This window comes from Anarrhichthys ocellatus, unplaced genomic scaffold (assembly GCF_004355925.1).
Source record: "Anarrhichthys ocellatus isolate YVR2014 unplaced genomic scaffold, GSC_Weel_1.0 scaffold6, whole genome shotgun sequence".
In the NCBI taxonomy this organism is placed as follows: domain Eukaryota; kingdom Metazoa; phylum Chordata; class Actinopteri; order Perciformes; family Anarhichadidae; genus Anarrhichthys; species Anarrhichthys ocellatus.
Genome location: NW_022280036.1, coordinates 2,053,823 through 2,075,232, shown reverse-complemented (window position 1 = coordinate 2,075,232; position 21,410 = coordinate 2,053,823). Strand labels below are relative to the sequence as shown.

The 21,410-nt window shown below is 42.6% G+C and overlaps 1 protein-coding gene across 1 annotated transcript in view; it reads right to left on the bottom strand.

The window, feature by feature from the left end:
- LOC116382790 (neural-cadherin) overlaps window positions 1-21,410 on the bottom strand; it is a 297,924-nt gene that overhangs the window by 16,934 nt on the left and 259,580 nt on the right. The window contains exons 33-35 of the mRNA XM_031846106.1: window positions 18,343-18,607; window positions 13,583-13,763; window positions 6,075-6,319 (exon numbers count right to left, since the gene is read on the bottom strand). Of these exons, the coding sequence (XP_031701966.1) occupies window positions 6,075-6,319; window positions 13,583-13,763; window positions 18,343-18,607 (691 nt within the window). The remainder of the gene's footprint in view (window positions 1-6,074; window positions 6,320-13,582; window positions 13,764-18,342; window positions 18,608-21,410) is intronic.

Here is a 21,410-nt window from a genome sequence, read left to right as displayed (position 1 = left end):
TTATTGACCAACATCGGTGTCCTTAATCTGATATCCTTCTCTAATCTCCGCACTCTGAGTCTGTAGGTCTGCTTCAGGCCCCACAGAACCACCTTGGTGGTGACTTTTTTGTTATAGATCATTAACTACAAATACTTTTACAGCACCAAAGGTTTCCAGACATATTTTCTATTGTCTAAACATCAGTAACTAAACTAGTGGGTCACTTTACATCTATGGAAAGGTAGCGTTTACCCTCGTCCTTTCTCCAGTGGTGGTCCGTCAGGGCCTGCAAGGCCTTCTCTGCTGGCCTAAACAGAATCACAAAGTTATATCTATTTTATAATTTAATACTTTTTCTTAAATACACTACATGTATTATAATTTCTAAAAATATTTTACCCATTATCTTATTTTCTCATTGCACAGCTACTGTCTTCCTCAGTTGCTCTGCTTCCAGTGCAGCTTGTGTTAAGTAGAGCTTTTATCCAATCAGATTTCACCTCTGTGTATCTAGGTAAGAAGAGAGGCAGAGGCCTGCAGAGTCTCACCTGCAGCCAGTGCAGATTATAGTAAACGGGGACGATATTGTTGATTGTCATAGTGTTCAACCAATCAGATCTTTAGTTTGACATGTTGGGTGTATTCTTTGACTATCAGAGCCTGCACGCCGGCCTATAATGACGTCAGCATTACATGCCGCTCAGTGTCCATGTGCAGCTTTGCCGCGAGGGGCAGAGTGTGCTGTGATTGGTCAGTGGGCGAGCACGTGACTATCGTGAAACGAAACTTAACAGCCAGCAGAGGCTGATGGGTAGTGAATCACATCACGTGATGCAGCTCAGCCAATCAAAATGCATTCTGACTGAGTGAGATGCACCATGACACAGGAGACTGAGACGAGGAAAGACATTGCAGAGCAGTACGTTCAACGTTCCAGTTGTGAAAGTAAAATCCTATGATAATCTCTTTGGGTCGTGGCTTGTCATTAAGGAATGACGGTGGATTCCACAGCCAGACCAGCTGAGAACATTATATTTTCCTGAATTTAGGTTTTTGCAGCTGCTCTGTAGTCTAGCAATATGAAAGCAGATCGGGAAATGTCTTTTAATATCCTTTGGGATCTGCACAGGCACCTCACCGATATCACTGACTGAAGCTACATAGATGGGTACCAATGATGTTCTGGGATGGTGTTAATCACCAGCTACAGTGCCCCAGACCTGTCGTTGGCCTTGCACACACCATGCCAATTTGTTGTTTCCAGTTGGGAAACAACAAATTGCTCCTCTGTTAAAGTTGTCAAGAACTCCTCTTCTCTCCCTGTTAAAGGTTTTTTTTGGGGGAGTTTTTCCTGTTCCGATGTGAGGGTCCTGGGACAGAAGATTCCACATGTGTACAGATTGCTAAGCCCTCTGAGGCAGATTTGTGATTTTGGGACTCGGCACAGACATTTAGCTTTCTTAAGTTTCCCTCAGATATACAGTACTGTACATGTTAACATGCTGACGTTTAGCTGGTAATGTTTACCATATTTAATATCTTAGTTAACCATGTCACCATGCTTAAACAATTTGGTCTGCAGGTATTTTGTCTTAAACTAAAGCATTGGAAGTATAAAAATAGAGGGGAAAAAAAGGGATCACTAAAGATATTTCAATCTGTGGGTAACATAAATGTCTCTACCAAAAGCTGTTGAGTCATTTTGTTTAATATTAAAAATGTCTACATCATGGTGCTGCAAGAAGAAAGTCAAGGGGTCAATTATTTAGCACAATTTATCTCCTGGAAATCATAAATATCTATACTAAATCAATCATCAGTCACATGGCTACGATGAGTTAAGTGCCAAATTATGCCGCATAAAACCCTACCCTCACTTTTCAAAGTTGACCATACAAGACTGGACAATAAGATCAAAGTGAATGTCTTCTTATGAATTCTGAGTTGGAGTGGATTTTGTCTTTAATCTTCACCCATCATAACATTCTCAAAAGAACAGCCTTTTCTTCTTCAGCACTGCATCCAGAGAGTTGCCGCCCTCCTTTTGTTCTTGCTGTTCAGAAATGTCAAGACCGTACAAGCAATACTGGATGAAGGCATTCAAAAAAAGAAAAGTCTCTTTTGCTGGTACTTAAATTTCAGAGTGAGCAACGCTTTACCGATCGAGCGCGGAATGCTACACCGATTGAAATTATTACTAAAATCCCCTGGAGCATTGATCTCAATTTCTGCAGGTTTGGGTAAACAGCACCTTATACGCCTACAAATCAAGTAATTAACACTGAAAACAGAACTGAGCCTCCGCAGGATCAAGGTTGCATTTAATACGAGCCCAAAGCCAAGTTTGAAGAGAGATATTGTGCAATGAAGGTTAGAAGAAGAGAAGGAGAAATGATCATTTGAACTGTGTCTGTCTGGTCCCAGGGAGGGAAGGAGGTGCCCTCTGAATCACCAATGAGACAGGCAGACATGGCCAGTAGCAGTCTGACATTGACACCATCCTTCTCAACACTGTATCTCCTGCTTTCCCTTCTCTCGCTGTGCGGTGTGCCGACTCTACTTTGTAATCTTTTCAGCTCCCTCTTGTTTTCTTCTGGTACTGTGCTGTGTCCTGTTTTGTTCTGTACCTCTCTGATCTGTTGTCTTCTCTTGTCTTATACTGCTCTGTTGTATTGTCCTCAATTAAACAAGGGGAACACATGCCATCGCACTGACAACTCTTTCTCTGTGTACGAATTGCACCCGAGGCACTTTCTCAGCAGACGATCCTTTAGGAATAGGAACACAAAGCTAAAGGTATGAGCGTGTGAATATTCAACAGGCAAAAAAAAACAAAACAGACTTACGGAAAAAAATGTGGATTTTAGCAAAAGACAAGCAGACACCAGCTTGTTGCAGTCCACTCACCCACAGGCCTGAGGAAATGCTTGCACAGTACCACGGTACATGTTTAGTATCTATAGTCCATACCTGCAATTCCTCTGGAGACTTTCTGACCTTTCGGAGAACTATCGTCAGTTCTTTGCTGGCTTTAAGCTGCATAATACAGTTTATTATCAAAAGAACATGCAAATAAGAATCAGTGTTTTATAGGCCTCCAAACAAAAACAATGAGAGCCAACACTCTTGTTGTTCTATATACTCAGTATATACTTTTATATTCATGAACCCCATTGGATTCAAAAAGTTGCTTCTTGAGCTCTAATTTAAGGTTTGTTAAAGTCGGACTCTGTGGTCCCCCACAGAGTCCCCCCAGACAACTGGATTCCCCCAACAACCCAGCAAGCCCAATAAAAACTTCTTCTGTGACTATTTTACAAAGGTCACTCCAGTTAGAGTCTGCAAATATGAAAGACATGTGTAATCTCAGGAATCCATTTCATCAAAAAGAAATGATCAAAAGCATCATGAACCACCAAACAGATAACAGAGTTAGCACACAGACCCGTTTTATGGAAAAAAGGGAACTCTAACAAGCGGAAGTGGGAAGGGGCTCGGGTCGGTCTTTGAGTGGTGGCTTCATCGTTCAAAATGTGCATCAAAATGAGTTTTTTTTAGCATCATTTAGGCTATAGTGTCTGGAGGGTGGCAGGCTGAACCTTTAAAATGCACTGTTACTGAATCTCACTCCAGACTCAATTGAAAAGCCGGCAGCCTGCTGAGAAGAAGTACAGATTTTTGACGCCATCGGGTTTTTATCTGAATTGCCTCCATGAGCTGTGTGTCACAGCCACTGTTGCTGCCGCTCACCGAGTTGGTGAGTGAGCCTAATCCATAGGCAAAACTACAATAACTAACTTCCTGTTGTTTCTCAGAAACCCAGCGTGCAACTGTCCCTTTTACCTCGGCAGCAGTATCTTTGCCTCAAGTCGTTCTTTCTTAATGCAGAGTTCAGTGGAAATTTCACGGATGATTGTCCTGCCCACATGTCAGTGAGATGATATTCTGCGTCTGGGCTGTGGACAGTATGAATGGTTCTGACATTTAGGATGCACGCCTCAAACGCTCTAAAGCACCTACTAAAGGCCACATTTTACCTTTTACTTTTTACAAATGTGCGCACAAATGATGTGGCTGCAGTGAGAGGTGTAAATGAAGATGTGTGGAGCCTGAGCTAAAAGGAGAACCAAATAGCGATTATTATGTCCAATTCAAAGTGCTGTATGTTGTCAGGTCCTTGTTAGTCGGAGTGTGATAACATTGTCCCCAGGGCCTTGCTATACCCACTTCCCTTTACAACAAGCCTCTAGGGGTAAAGTAAGGCACTAATTATCAAAGAAATGTCTAGTACATCATTAAAAAAACATCTGGTACACTATCACCATCATAGTGTGTGTGTGTGAGTGAGAGAGAGAGATAGAGAGCTCCAACATCTTTCTGGTCTAGATTTCAGGTCTGTGTTGTACTTGGACTTACTACGTTAGCCATTTTTGTTTCAGTTTCTTGAAGGGAGATTCCATCATTTTAAGCAGATCCATCTCTGTGTCAACTTGCAGGCTGATCAAACCTGCGGTAGTGGACTAACTAAAATATGGAGTTTATTTTTTATTACAGCTAAAGAAATTCCAAGGAACTACTTCCTGTGTTTACTTTCTATCAGACTTAAACACAAGTGTTTGTAATGATTTATTTAAGTCATTTTAACTTTTCTTTTCTGATGTAGGAGGCAAAAAAAGATTGATTGATGATTTTCAAGAGTGTGCATCTTTAGTATTACTTTGCACGGCAGCTGGATTCTCACGTTATGCAAAAATCCACCTTGTCAGGCTTCAAGTAATGCGTTTGTGTCCCGACAGCCAGTGTCCGAACCAATCAGCATCCGGTGAGGAGCAGCTGCAGGCATGGTTTATGTGTGTGTGTGTGAGTGTGTGTGCACGAAACAACTGTTCGATCAGTCAAAACAACAATGGCGGCTCTTATTGTCGATGCTGCAGTAGCATTGGTTATGTCTACTGGAGAGAGTTACTTCACTGAAATTAGAGCAAAGAAAGACGTGTAAGTCTTTTCTTGACGGAAAAGATGCTTTCGCTTCCGAATGGCTTCGGTGAGAGCTTGATTGACAGATTGGTTTCTCCAATCACCTGTCAAATATTTTAAATGATTTTTGCAAGTGCCTGCCCTTTTCCAAACAGTTTCCAATGAGGGCTTCTCAGAGGGTTCTGTTTAACAAACCATGCGGCACACCAAGTCATCTTTAGTATGCAATGAGTAGGATTGGGTTCCTGGGCTGTCTAACAGAGACAGAGAGCAACGTGTCATACTGAAAAACCAGGCCTATCGGTGGGGAAAACAATCGGCGCCACACTATGCAACCAAGGGGTGAAACACTAACGAAATGCCTGTAGCTAGCTAAAGGCATTTAGATTTCAGCATGTCAAAGGAATATTTTAGCACCCTGTGTCTACGGCTAACTCTATTAGAAATAGAGTTAGCCTAAACTTACTGTTAATATGCCTGCTGCACACATAACATTAGGCATATTGAGTGTCAGGATCCCACAGTTGTTGCATTCTTCCTGCTTATGCCTCAAGTCTCATTTCTTTCGGATTGGCAGATTATAAAAACTTAGTTCTGGGTTCTTCACCCTGTTGGTTGTGCATCCCACCACACAACTGCTCTAAGGACTCAATCACACACTGCAAAGTCAATAGAGAGTGATGAATTGTTTTCCCTCCTGTGTGGGAGCGATTTAAACCTGGACTTTGTAGAGGACGCAATGTATAGTGTGGCAACATACAATACACCCTGTATGTGGCTGTATTATATTGTCCTGCTGCACATGCATAGAATCTGTGTTCCCTAAATTTATACAATGGAAATGGTGAGTATTATTACAAAAATAGTGATAATGAACACAATAGTGAGAATAGATCTCCGTCGACAAATACTGCAATTTCCCTTTAAAGTCTGGTGATGGGATAATGTCTGATCCCAGTTGGATTCCTTTCTCCCACTGTGTTTGTTAAGCATCTTAGGCTTCATAGGGAAAGGCAAGATGCTATCACAAAATAAACACGCAAACATAAGCCCTCCTGCTGTGCAATTATCTCCTCATTACTGTTTGTGTAACACGCAGTAGAAGCAATAGCTACCTAGTAAGGCCATGAAGCAGATACAGATGGCAAACAGGGAGCTGAAGCTCAGGCCCACGTCCTCCCGATAGATGGCCAGTGTTGTCTCGCAGTGGCGTCCTCTGTGACCCTCCGGGCAGTGGCAGGTGAATTTGGAGGGTGACTGCGCCACACAGGTCCCGTGGTGACAAGGCCGAGTAGCACAGAGGGTATAGACACAGGACTTCCTTGTCCCGTTCACACGGACCATGTGGCCAGGAGGACATCTGCAAAGAAGAGTTAGACACGATCAACAGGGAGCGTAAGGAAACAGGAAAACAAGAGAATCATACATAATGTTAGTTCCATTATGGTATATTTTGCCATAAATTGAATGTGTTGGGTTTCCAAAACATAAAATTGTATCTTCTTTGCAGATGATACCAATGTATTTTCTTGTGACAATATTTTTGATCCAGTGGAGAAGGAATTGGAATCTCTAAAAAGTGGGTTTGGTTTTAACAAAGTTGGGAACACGGCAACAAATACACAAAGACAACTCACACTCAAATGTAGACATTTAGTCAACTTTGAAACAGCTCAATTCTTGTATAGAAATCAATTATTACCTTAAAATATCCAAAGGTGGAAATACAACAGAAAGTCTATATGATTTGAGAGGAATTTGCATATTTAAAAAACAAATCGTACTACTAATATATATACATAAATACATTCCAATTCCAATAACAACATGCAGATTAAGATTGCTTAGATGTGCGTGACACCAGATTGGATTAGGTGAGCGTGTAATAATCCCTCAGTAGTTAAAAATGGAGGAACAAGGGGAATAAAACAAATTATATTGAACAGATAAAGCTTCAGCAGATAACATGAATGTCTTGAATTGGATGTCTATTACTTTTTCCCACACTGAATAAAGTGGAATACTCTCTTTGAGTCAGTGATCGTCCACTGATGTACACCTCAGTAGAGAATGAACTGGGGGAGAGGAAAATGCTGACTGCAACACTGCCGGTAACAAGGATGATTTTATGCAGGCAGGGCCATATTTTCTGCCTCACTTCAGAAAGTACCACTATAATTAAAAGCTCATTTGGGTGTAACAGCTCAAACAAACATTTTATGAGCCCATTAATTCAGTATCTCTTTCAATGTCTATGGAGCAGCTCCAGGTTCGACATTTTGATGACATCAGAGATGAGTCTTGCCTCTGGTCCACAGTGATTTGCTCATGCTTATAAATATTGACTCACTTAACTACGAAACAGCGACATTACAGTCAAAACGGTACCGTAATCTATCTCATAAGTGTTCCTCCTCCACCATAAAACCAATGCAGATGAGAAACTGAAGGGTTAACTCACTGCATCATGTGCCAAAGTCTGTCTCTTCTAAATTATGTTCGTATGCAACTAAACTCCAGTGATTTATGTTCACTGGCAATATTTCGGGGGTTCTGGATGTTGGATGGGGGTGTAAGCGTCTAGCTTTGACATCCCGCTACCATGCCATGTCTCCTTAGGCCAATCTTGAATTCTTGATTGTTGCGGTGAACAGAAGGTCTGCAGTGTATTACGGCTTTGCTAAATGTGCCTTACTGGAAAGAAGAAGAAGGCTACTGAGTTTTTCTCCAACGCACCTCATCTTGTCTTCTGCATAAGCAGCAAATTAAAGCGCCCCCAAGTTGACCGATGTGCAGAATGATGGTGTAAGGAGCTTTTAACCAGTGCAGAAAAAGAACCTCACCTTGCACGGCAGCTGGATTCTCACAATGTCACAAGATCACATGACAATCACGTGAGAATCAGGTGATCACATGTCACGCGAAAATCCATCTTGCCGAGCGTCAAGCAATGTGTTTGTGTCCGGTAAGCCGGAGCACGGACCAATCGGTGTCCTGTGAGCAGCTACTGGCAGCTAAGGGTGTGGCTTATGGGTGTTTGACGAAGGGGAGAGGCAACAACAATGCTGGGTGGTAAACAGGTCAGTGTGGATGCTGCAATAGCATCAGTTCTATAAATGCTGGAGAGTTTTTTCTCCATTGAAAGAAGAGCAAAGAACGACACTAAAAGTCTTTTCTCGAAGGAAAATGTGTTGACCCAAAAACTGACCCAGCTGTTTGAAACACAACATTTTAAGAGGTAATTTGTTGTGGGTGGGATTATTAAGCCGTGACAAATGCTCAGCGTTCGGTGTGATTATGCCTGGTTGGAGTATGTGTAGGTGTTGACAACAGGACGGCCTGTCATTCAACTAGACAACACTGCTTCTCTTTTCATTGCCCGTCATTAGCCACGACTGGAATCGGTGCTATGAGTGTCTTATTATAACCTAGATGAGCATGCATGCTCACTCACAGTCATTACCAACACGTCCTCATTCACAGAACAGACAGAACAGGTCATTTGCCAGTGACTCCTAAAACGACATACATGACCCTTCCATGAACGTTGTGGAGCTGTTGCAGTTTTATATGCATGGTTAACGTTGTGAAACGGAACTACTTGGTTAGGTTTAGAAAAAGCTCACAGTTTGTTACGTATGTAAGTACATGACCATGCAGTAACCAAGTTTCTAAGTAAGTAACATATTTACGTATGTGACTTAAAATAAGTCAGTGTGTTGAGTTTGGGATTCACAGCGGTTTGGAACGTCCTGTGTTTGTTGGACCGATCCATCCACCCTACGAGAGACTGTGTCCCTCTTTAAACGCCACCTGACGTCCTCCTTTGCTCTCGTCATAATTACTATGGCCAGAGGTGGTGACATGTGGCATTGTGGGAGTTTCTGAAGGCGGATCACTTCTGTTTTAAAAAAACAACAACTTCAAATCAGCTCAATCCCATATTCAGTTGCACCTGATAATATGCTCTCGCTAAACATGCTACAGATCAGCTAGGGTCCCTCCAATTAACAATAATAACAATGTTTTGCACTGAAAATGATTCTTATTTAAAGTAATAATCAGCGCTAAGCCGTGCCTTCAATTTCACACAGAACTTAACACAGGCCTCTCACTTCAAGGCAAGGATTTCGTCAGCTGAAATGAAGACTGTTGCTAGCAGACTGCACAACCTATATAGTTAAAGTTACCAGAGGAACTTTTAACTGGTTATGAAAGAGTCTCAATTTAATACTGATGCCTCTATACCACCTACATAAATAAACCAGACCATCAGCGAAATGATTGGCTATTTATATTTTTTGTATTCTTAAAACTTGTACTCTGTGTTACTGTGACAGATTCTGACAAACCAGACCCAGATCCTAACAACTTTAAACTCCATATGAAAGGTATTGCTCTGACTACAGGCCCATGCAAACCGCTTGTGGACAAATGAAAAGTTACAGTTGCTATACTATGACTGGACAAATGCAGTCCAGGAGAGGGATTTAGCAAATAGTCAATTAAACACCAACATTGTTATTTCTTTAAATTAAAATCAAAAGCAGCAATCAGGCGGTCGCCTCTACCTGGTGCTCCAGTGTTATTAGATGTCACAAGTCATATTGCGTCATATCATTGGGGCACAGCACATGTGAAGTACAATCTGGACTACACTTCCCGAAAGGCTCACCAGCTGGCGCACGATCACGGAACAAGAGGACGGTTGCTTCTTGTTGTAGTCGCCTCCTTTATGAGTGTGAATTACAATTCTACAATTATTGAAAAAGAAACCTCTTCAATAAAAGATTATACACAAATACTTTCTATTTGAAAACGCCATCCTTTTATTTCTAGCGCCGTCTGCTACAACCCTCCAACCTCGCAGCTCAAGTTATCCTGCGCATTTGTCATACCCCGCGGCTAAGCACAGTCCCAGCCTTCATTCAATAGCTTTGATACAGCAACAAGTAGGCAACGAGATTTCAACGGATGCGAGCCAAGACAATCAACTAGGCTGTACACGCTTTGCACACACATCACCAAGGCTTCTATCTTTCACAATAGGACTACTCACACAACTACACAACCACTATGCCCTGAAACAATCTACACAGCACACCGACGCACACACGGTACAACGTTTCCCCTTATGCAGAGCAGTCTATCTAAAGTCTGTCTCATCTTAAAAAAGAATGGACCACAAGTAAGCCTCCTCTTTGACATAGTTCCACCACTATAGGCGTACTGAGTATGATTTTTAACGTGAGGGTAACCATTATATTGAAAAAAACAAACGACATTTGCATTAAGGACCATTTGCACTCATGGAGGAAGGCCTTACCAGAAACAAGCCGGTATCAATGGAAACACCACAACAACATTTTTCATAATTGTGAATACATGGTTTGCCATTTGATTAATGCATACAGCTGAACTGCAAGTGACAAATACCTTTTTCTAGAGACCCCCAAAGCTTTGCTGTTAATGCTTTCATGGGGTCTCAAGTGTCAATCAAGGGGTCTGGGGGTGTTTTGCACACTAATCAAAAGTATCAAAGGCAAATCAGTGTTTATGTGCTTATTTGAGCCCCGTGGAGAAGAATAATCCACCCAATGTGTGTTATTAATCGACCGTGGCCCCCCTGAGTAATCAGGTATCAAACACTTGGGCTTGGCGCACTCGCTGCCAACACTTACTACTCTCTAATCATCTTCCAAGGTTCAGGTCAAGTGGAGGAAAGGAGAACCAGGCGAACAAGCCAGCAGGGTGCGGACGGGGGGGGGGGGGGGGACTGTGAGTGTGTGGCAATGGTACATGGCTTTAAAAACCGGGAGTGAGCCAGATGAGAGCCATACAAACCAAGAAATGGAGGGGCAGAGTGCGAGAATGAGAGCCATTCAAAAAAAATAGAACTAGGTTGGTGGATGGATGATGCGGGTGAGTGGATCAGAGGAGTGAAGAAAAAGAAAGGTAAAGGCAAGATTAAAAGCAAGGCTGCACAGACTGAATGGAGGCTGATGTTTCCTATGGCAGAAAGAAATTGCTGAGATTAGTGCATGTGGCTAAGAGCTCTCGGCGTTTGATTCTGGTCTGTGTGTGGTCAGGTGAGGGTTGTTAGTTTGCTGCAGCTTTTTTATCGCACGACATTTCCTATTTCCCGCTGACAAACAAATAGCCCTCGCGCAGAAAGTCACACAGCAGTCTATTTGAAATGTTGACCAAGCAAAAAGTGAAAATCCCATTAGGGTCAGGGGGGCTGGGATAATAATTTAATTTCACCACCGACATTTTTAGGCGTTTAGCTTTGGTGAGCGAGCACATGGGGTTCATTCGTTGCCTTTTAAAAGGCAGATGTGGTTGTTGCCGAACACGCTGGCTCTTGTGGGGATTCCAGTTTTAAAAGTCTGGCCGAGGCCATGTTTAGTCATTAACCACCACGGCCATATTGCAGAGGAGGTGTCGGGGCAGGGAGGAAAACAACACAGAGGATACTGGCTCAACTTTTGCTGCAGAGTCTAGTGTCAGCCAGCGAGCCACCCTGTTGGCCAATCACGGAGAGGGAAGTTGTTGTTGTGAATTCATTCCAGAGCTGTACAATCCTCCCTCAAAGAGTATAAACTGCTCCCACTGTGTCATTACGTTTCATAAGCCTTCAGACTGGACTTCCTGCTTTGTATTTCATCTTCTCACCAAAAACCTGAAGCAACATGCAGCCGGTAACAATTACGCCTCCCTGGTGTACATCCAAGTTTAGAGCTTCTACTGTGATGTCGGTCAGTGATGCACACAAATTATTTGGCGCATTTGGCGTTCGTTTGGACGATTCTGTTGGCCAAGTTCTAGCAGACTGTCTCATCTGCAGATGTGTGCAGACTAGAGGCCGGTTTAAAACCAGTGTGTGGGTGGCACAGTAGGACTGACTTTGAAGCTGCTCCACAGTATTTCTCCTCAGTCAGGCAGGCTGAGGGAGTAGCGGCACAGTGCTGATCTGAGCGCACATGACACCTTGCCCACGACTAAATGAGCATACTTGCTCATTTGTTTTTTAAAGAGCAGAAATCTATTTGAATAGACAACAAAAATGAATGCGTAATGCTAGGTGACCTTCACCCAGTTTGGCACTTGGAGACTTGAGACTTTAATCAAAATGACTGAGCAGCGAGGGACGATAAAGACGCGTCAATGCAGGCTACGTACGTACATTAACATCCACATATGAAAGTAAATTGGGCAATCAAGCCTGTGGAAAAAGGTAGACTAAGGTCAGAAAGAATGCCGTTGAACAGTCGGGTCAGGGCGGCGTTATCAGCGGTAACCGCCATGTGGGCGCGGTGCAGAGCGGCGGCCGTGAGCTAGCCAGCCGGGCACGCTCACATGCACAGCAGGCGAAACACGAGTTGACTTTTAATATGAAGTAGGAAATGCAATGTGTGAGCTTGACACTCGCCGTTGTGGTTCATCAACAATGTGTCAACAGTTTGAAGTTTTGCAGGGAGTAATTGGTCAAGAAGGAGCATCCCCAGTGAACTGTTAGACGAAGAGCAACAAGGACATCAAAAATCGCTTTCGCTGTTTGCAGACTCATGACGTGTGCAGCATAAAATATGATCACTGTTGCTCACTGAATGATGGAAAAAGGCCAATGATGGCCTGACTTCTTTTATTAAAATGATAATATTTGGTTTTGCCGACCCCAGTATTCAAGGACCTGTAGCATTAAACCAGTAAATAGGGTGTCGCCAATCAACCAGGAATGCAATCTTAAGGATTGAGCCGATTAAGCGGCCTGTTCTATGATATCTGATATCTGATAGGGTGTAAGCATTCAATGACAGACCCTTACGTTCTGGCGACTGTGGCTCGGCGGTAAGAGTCGGGTCGTCCTTCAATCAGAAGATCGGTGTTTCGATCCCTGGCTCCGCTAGTCCATGCCAATGTGTGCTTGGGCAAGACACTTAACTTAACTTAAGGTGGCACCTTGCACGGTAGCCCCTGCCATCAGTGTATGAATGGGTGTGAATGGGTGAACGATGAAATGTAGTGTTAAAGTGCTTTAAGTGCTAGGAAGACTAGAAAAGCGCTATAAAAGTACAGTACATTTACATGGGGACTCTGTTTAGTTCCTGTGTGTTCACAAGCTGCATGTAAAGAGTTTTGCTATAAATGTATTGCAATGACACACTTCAGTTATTGAATGGTGATTGATTTCTGGTCAGTCTGGCCTTTTTTTCATTACTGTTCATTACATGAAGTGGAAAATAATTGACTCCCACGGTTTCCTGCCAAGCTTCCTCGTGCACACGTGAGCAAAAGCTTCTTGTGCAATGAAGCTGTTATCACAAAACTTGACATTTCACTGGCTTTAGAACAAATAAAGGCTCAGGGATGCTTTTTCTTCTGCAATTTCTCCCCCTCAAGTAGGTCAGGGCAGGTTGTTTCAAAGCACATTTATGTGGCTGTGAACAAAAATAATTCCAAGGTCAGAACAATGGCTTCAGAGGAAGAGTGAGTAGGTTTAAATGCATGTGTCTTCATGCCTCTGTGTCAAAAAGCGGGAGTGTGTATGCGGAGCATCCAAGTGTGAATGAGCTGTGCAGCTACGAGCAATGCGGTCGGGGTTGTGTGTGTGTGTGTGTACCTGCATTCGTGCACTCTCCACAAGTCAACACAGGTGAAGGGGGGGCTACACTGGTTCCTTTTGCAGGAGTCAGACGAGCACCCAGGGGAGAGGCCTTGTATGCTGACCTGGGAAACCCCATCTCGCGGCTGGCTGTCCAGAGGCATATAGCGACCGTTGAGGCGTACGTCTCTCATGCAGCCTGCAGGGAGAAAAATGGAAAAGAGTTCAGCGGAAAACAAACGACTTTACGGATACAAAATTAAATTACCGAGACTTTTACCTCATGTAACTGGTGAGCAAATCAACCACATGTTCTTGATAGATTAATGGCTCCAGTTAAGACACGTATGCATAAAAAAAGGTGGTAAACACCTACAAAAATGAGGTATGATTATTATTTTGATTGAAATGCAATTTGTTTTTGTAAACCTAGAAGGGAATTATTGCCTACTAGGTAGGTATAACTTAACTTAAGATTCAGTCTGGTTATATTTTCCCTTTAGTTTAATAACCTTTGTGTTATATATTTATTTATTTGTATGTGCCTTTTAGAGGGTTAACATTGTCAATAAGGATCCAATGAAATAAAATGAATATTACTACTAAACTTTTAATAAAAATAAAATGAAAAATTGTCCTGAAGTGAAGGTACTTCTGCAGGAAGTGAACGTCAAACGAGCAGTCATAATTAGTAGTGTCAGTGGTGGGTATAAAATAACGGGATGCTATTACTCATTTATTTATTTTGAAAGACCGTAATGCTTTGTAAAATAATAAAAATATGAGTCCAAAAAAATGTAAATGATAAAAGAATATATTCCAATATTATGCAAAAGTGTAATTGAAGAAAATTTACTTTGCAAAAACATGGCACTCAAATGTGCGTTAGTGTGCTCTCTAGTGTGCGTAGATTCTGTTCTTACACAAGAAATCAAAATCCCAAATGGTTTTCTCAAGCAAACATTGGTGAATGGCAGAATCTTCATGATAACTGCGTATGTGGGTAATAAGAAGACATGATGAGGAAATGTTACATTGTTTCTTGTTGTAGGGTGCTCACTGCAGCATCTAAAATGCTGTTCATACTGTTCGAGGGGAATCTCTGAGGGCAAAGATTTGCATACATGTTGGATTTTGTATAATGTGCTCCATGGTGAACTGATGGATGTGTTGTTTACATGTGACACTGCTTCGCTGTTACATGCCTGAGACACTTAGCAAAAGGGAGAAAACATATTTGAAAGGCTGTTTGCAAAATGCTGCACAGTTAATAGAAAACATTGCACATAGGGGCAACATGCTTCTGCTTGGAACAAACCGTGATGGGTCTGGATCCTAGTTTTAGTTACAGGATACTTTTGATTCATCACAATGTGGATCTTGTTTTCATAGGTCTGGTTTATCAATACTTTATTCTAGTGTAGGGCGGTGAACGGTTTCATACGCTTCGACAGGGAAAATCTGAGTGCATTGAGAGGGAACCGCATTAACTGCGTTCGATTCTTACTCATGGTTAGAACTTTGCAAAACATGTGACAAATAAACAATTTGTAAAACTAATAAGTGTACATTTACAAATGACGTCCGCTGTACGGCATGCTGGGTTATGGCTAACGTTATAGATGCTAGCTAGCAGCATGGCGGTCGTGGAGAGGCTTCAGTGACATGAAAGGCTCTCTCTAGAGCCAGTGTTTGGTTTGTCCGCTCTGAGCTCCATAGAAACACGGCGGAGCAACATGGCGGACTTCCTAAAGAGGACCCGATCTCTCTGTGGATATGAAGGGCTCATTTTAGAGTAACCAAAACACAACGATTCTTAGATTTAGGTGATTATACACAAATAAAAACACACTTACGAATATTATATTCCACTCCCGTGAATAGATCCAAGTAATCCTACATACTGGACCTCTAACATCTCATTACACCTCTGTCAATATTTGAAAAGAGACGTTCACAAAAGTAAATGCAACCGCACACAGACAAGGGTGCACATGCACACACGCATTCATTCAAGTACATTTTCCCTGCCACCATCTATCACGTCTACTTCTTTTGAAGGGAAATGCTTTTAAAGTCCATTTAATAAACACATGCATTGTCTTTTACTGCCTGAGGCACAGCTGTCTCTCTCCGCCTCTCTGTCACTTTAAGTCGGCTTCTCTCAGTAATTGTGACCTTTTTCTCTCTCTATTATCATACAGCGTCTTGTCTTTTTTTTCATTTTCTTTTTTTCTACGTGTCCTATCCGGAAGTCTTTCTTCTGTCTGAATCTTTCTGCCAACATTAGGGTTCATACTGCGTGTGCTGCAGTATGAACCTTAACCATATCGTTGTGGCATGATTAAACACATCTATTGTTTTACAGAGAACGTCTTCTAAAGGCACAGACAAATGAAGTCATCCTGCTGGAGGGAGTATTGGATCAGAACGCGCCTCTATGTGTCATAGTATAACTAAGTATATTATTGCTTAATATGGAACACACGTGGAGATGGCTAGCTATGCTCGAATGTATTTACAATATTACAAGTGTCACAAACAAGAGTCTAAAAAGATTCTTAACTGTAATTCACGGAGCGGCTGTGGCTCAGGGGTTAGAGCGTGTCGTCCGTTAAGCACATAGTTGGTGGCTTAACCCCCGGTTGAAATACAAGGTTTTTTTAAGTTAAGAATATTTGGAATACTTATACTGCATACTTGCAATTGATGTGTTTTAATAAAAGCTTTCATAATTAAGTTATACTAACATCTATCTCTCACAGACACGGACACTATTGTATATATAGTACACACTAAAAACCCTTTACACACGCACACACACACACACACACAGAGCTCTCTAGCCTCTTTATGCACCCAGCAGTCCATCATCTCAGCTAACAGTGAAGATGCATTTGGGTGAATTAGCCGTGAAACTGTGATATCAATCATTCATAAACACGTAACGTGTCACAGTTCCCCCTTGAAAAGAATGCGTATGAATAGATAAAAGGACTTATTTCTGGGAGCACTTTCTAGGAGGAATACTTGTTAAACCGCCTCACATGGCCCTGAATGACACACCACCCGTTTTCACTTCACCCTGTGACACATGGAACGCATCACAGTATCTCTTTCTCCCGCCACACACACACACACACACACACACACACACACACACACACGTTATATACAGTAAAGCCAGGATGATGTTTGGGTGGTTTACAGCAAACAATCTTCAGTGTAACTTTGCCATTTTGCCATTGTATGAACCGTCGGTGCTCCACTGAAAGGAACATTCATACCGCTGTGAGTCATGACCTCTTTCCCATTCTCTACAGACCATGTTTACCTCTTAACAATTCAGCCCTGGCATTCATCTGCCTGGGACTTTGAAAGGAAGGCTCTCTTGTCCTCACTTTGAAAAATAAATGTAACAGTGCTGTTCTGTAGAAAATCATTAAAAAAAAAAATCCTTGGAAAAAGAATCAGGATGAGAACAAGTGAGGATTATTGGATTAGTTTGCACCACCAATCCTAGTCACAAAAAAAAGAAATCTAAATTATCGAGCAACGTAGGTGTATTTTTCTTTTTGTGCGATACCCTTTTCTTATCTAATTGTCTATTGAGAGAAAACATGGTTGAAATCATTTGACATGTCTTTGTATCTTAAATGCATATTTATTTTGTTTTTTTCCTACCGTGGTCTTATTTCCAGTATTTAGGATTGCATTGTTTTCTCAGCTGCCGGAAGCCGACTTGGGTCAAACTGCCCGTTACGCAGCAGGTGCTGCATGGATGTTCATTTCCATTAATTTCATTAATGTCATGAACCAATGTGGTTCTCATCTTGGCTTTCCTGTCGATTTACACATTCAATCATGTCAACTGGCTGTGACTCCAGATGGGTGTTTGAATAACTAGAAATCTGATGTTTGCACTCTTAATAACCACTGGCCTTTCAAGCTTTGTCACCTTGTTCTCCGTTTGCTGTTCTTGTAGACGGTGAGATGGCCTTATAATGTATTTTTTCCCATCTTTCTGTCGTTTTTTTAAGCACTGCTGGAAGACACTTTCTGAACACAGAAAAGGATAGCGCGGCTTTTACGCGGCTACTAAACCTGCACAAATACAACAAAAAGAAACCGTGTGATTCTCAAAGCACCAGGTTCTTTTCACGCCAACGTTGTTCTGCCTAATGTGTTCTTGGCGCAAAAAAAGGTCAAATGGTACTCAGCTGCAAAACATTATGGGCATGTTTGCACTGTAATATCCTTAGTGTCATATCTTTTGTCAATTGGACCTTGAGATGTGGCAGATAGCGGTTGCAAGTGATGCGCAATTCAAGAAGGGAGAGCAGATGGAAACAGCATGCAGCTGTCCACATCTGGTAAATCAGACTCCGGTCCCTGAAAGTCCAGACTGAAAAGGTTTCGTTAGAAATGTCAGCACCTGGGTAATAATTGCTGGTGTTGGTATTATGTGCTATGGGACATCAACAGTTTTTTACTTTTTGTCCATTTAACAAGTTGTCCTTCAGCCCCTGGCCTCACCCAGCTGCACCCATGTCGACGTACGAGACAGCCCCTCAGCGAGAATGAGAAGGGAAGTTATCTACGCTGACACAGGGAAGTGCTGCAAGGAGCTTGGGATTCAGCCTACACTATGTCCAATTCACGGAAACCTTCATCACTTCATTTGCCGTTCTTAACACCTGATGTCTGGAAGGTCCTTTCTGATACCAATGAAAAGGCTTGCAAATAAACGGTCGTGGATGCTGTTGTGTGTCACCTACCCTGAAAGCTCTTGTTGATTCCAGAGGGGAAGGTGTTCCCCAGCATCACCACAGTGGGGTCAATGATGATTTCTCGGCTTCGGCCCCGCGATCCTGTGACCTCCCGCTGCCCCCCGCCGCCGTCCAGTCGCAGCATCATCTCATTGTCGTGGCGATCGAGGAAGCCCTCGTGCCATTCGCCGTTGTCGAGGCGATAGGTAGGTAGGGTCAGGTTGTAGTCCCCGTCCCCGAGGTTGTAGAAAACGCAGAGGAGGCCCTGGAAGATCTTCAACGGGAAAAGAGGAGATTTAGTTCAGCTTCAACCAAGGTTATATGTTTGTGAACCACATTTCAATCATAATGGCTATTGCTGATTGTTGATGGTCAAACAAATATGTGATTGATTTACATGATGAATTTTGAACTATCATTAGCTTAATGAGTCAAGTTGGAATGCACTGCGTTCACACGTACAGGAAGGGCTTGACATCAGCAGGCACCACTAGTCAAACACTAAGAAGCTGGCCTTTCATCAATATTTCATTCTTTCAGGATAAAATTACACTGCACACTAATTGGTTACCTGACATTTGTTGAGGCAGCTCCATTGGGAAGCTTTCCTTCTGGCCTCTCCCATACATTTTAATATGTAAGCAGGGTTTCTTAAGACTGCATCATTCACCATGAATGTCTTTCTTTGTGCACACTTGAAACCTTTGTTACTATCAACCAAGATACATTTATAAAGTGCAGAGAACTCAAAAGCCCATAACTATTAAGACTGAGCAAAACGAAACATTTCCTTCTTTTTTCATTTATTCTTAGCCCTTTCAAAACTTGAATGGCCTTAATTTCCCTTTCGTCGCAGTCTCAATGTGGCAACGGGCCTCGTTGCTAACAGTTTATGTTAGCATTCTGTGTCTTACAACTACTTACTTGGGCTTTGAATAAAAAGAAATGTTTCGTACAGGTTGGTGCAGTTCAAAGGGTTTCACAGATGACTGACAGGCCGAAAATAAGACAGAACAAGTCGAACCTTGAAAACAACAAAATAAGGAAGGTTTCAAGTTTAACTTCCAGCAGCTCTCAGACCATCAGGCAGACTTTCCCAGCGACCCAGGGCATAATAGTTAAAAGACAAAATGACACCGGTTAGTCTAGCCACCTTTGGCTAAGCATGCTGCTACTGGCATGTGCTGTTTGCTATTACCTGCATGGCCCAGCACAGCCACACAGCAACACTAAAACAAAGTGGGTCACAAAGCTTGGTGCTAGAACTATACTTGTGCACTGTAATAAATCACTGTAGCAGAGGAGAACAAACATCATGAATCTTGGCACAATACAGATAAAAGGCAACGCTGATAATCTCCGATGTTTTGCAAAGAACAAAAACTGACTGCAGTAATCCTAAAATTGAACAAAGAATTAGAAACATTTTTTCTTCCAAACTACAACTGCCATCTGTCTGTATTTGAGCAGAAAGAAGCACGCCAATGTACTACATGTAGTGTTTTTTCAACGCTTTGAGTGGCGCTCATGACATTCGGTTTCTTTGTTTTTGGGACGGTGGCGGAAGTCTCAGTGGCACGGATCTCAGCAAATCAAATCACAACTATCCACACGGCAAGATACCGCTGAGGGTAAATGGGGAGAATAAACTGGACCGACTCGAGTCCAAGTCTCGGGTTTTAAAGCTAATGGGGATCAGGAGGGATAAAAGACTTTACTTGGTTAGTAAAAGACTGGATCAATAGGCCAATTTGACCAGTTGGCCAGTAAAACCTGATCAACTCCCAGGAGTTGATCAAACAGAGAAAATGAAAAAGGCCCATACGTATAGTAAACTGACATTTCCACCACTCGATGATGATGTAATCTCAAGTAATCCTTAGAACAAATATAAATATGTGTTTTTATCAACAAATCAATCAACATAAGGGCATCTGGCTCCCTCAGCCAAAGTTTTATCGGTTGAGCAGAGGCAACACATTCTGCCATAATAAAATCACTTGGTCAAAGGCACTTGGGGAACAGCTAGTTGTCATTCGTGCTGTTGCCATTGGCCTAAAATGAATTTTAAATGAGGCACTGCTCTGTTTAAGATGACATTTTAACTAACAATTTGTTGATTTGTGCAAACATGCCCTGCTGTCGGTGCCGCCAAGACACCCACACACACACACACACACCCACACACATGCAGAACCCAGCTCTGGGAGGGCATCATGTTGAGGAAAAGTGGTTTGTGAGGAATTGATGAGGGGAAAGTAAGTAAGAGAGAATTTATGGATGCAAAGTGAGAATGAGGGAGAAAAAAAAAACATGTTTACAGAACCAGCTGTTTCCCTCCGCCCTCAGAGCCTGGGATGAAAACGGTTCCGTTTTGGCCCGTCTGTGATGCTAATAGTCACATGTCCATCACAGAGTAATATTCATTTAAAACAAATCCAGGAGGCTGTCTATCTCTGTGTGAGAGAGAGTGTGAGTGTGAGAGAGAGAGACAGAGAGAGAGAGAGAGAGAGAGAGAGGTTTTAAGAGGGATAGTGTGGCGGGTGGGTCGTACTCATTTCAATTTCAAACTGTTTCTTCGATGTGTCCCACTGAGCATCATTTTCTCCCCTCCATCTTTCTCTGCCACATAAACAGGGGACGGAGAAGGGGAGGGCAGAGACAGAGAGAGAGAGAGAAAGGGAGAGAGATGTGAAGAGGAAGTTTTTTGGAGGAAAAAGACAAACCAACCATCACTTGTCTGCTCTCTCTGTCCCCTCTCTACCAGTGTCCATGTCTTTGTCTCTTCCATTACTCTCTGCCACATCAAGCCTCTCTCCTCCACCTGTCTTTCTATTCACCCATCCACGTGTCCCTCAGTCTCTTCCTCTCCCCTCAAAGCAGCTGGGATAAAGTGCTGACGGCTCCAAGGCTGTTTAGCTCATTTCAAGGCTCTGTGATGAAGTATTAATTCTATCTAGAATCCGCTGGGGCGGTGCTTTTTAACCAGACACACTCTCACAGCCACCTGATTTTACCCTCAATTAAAGCTGAGCGGAGCCGGAGCAATTTGGCTCCGGCTCCGCTCCCTGGGTGCA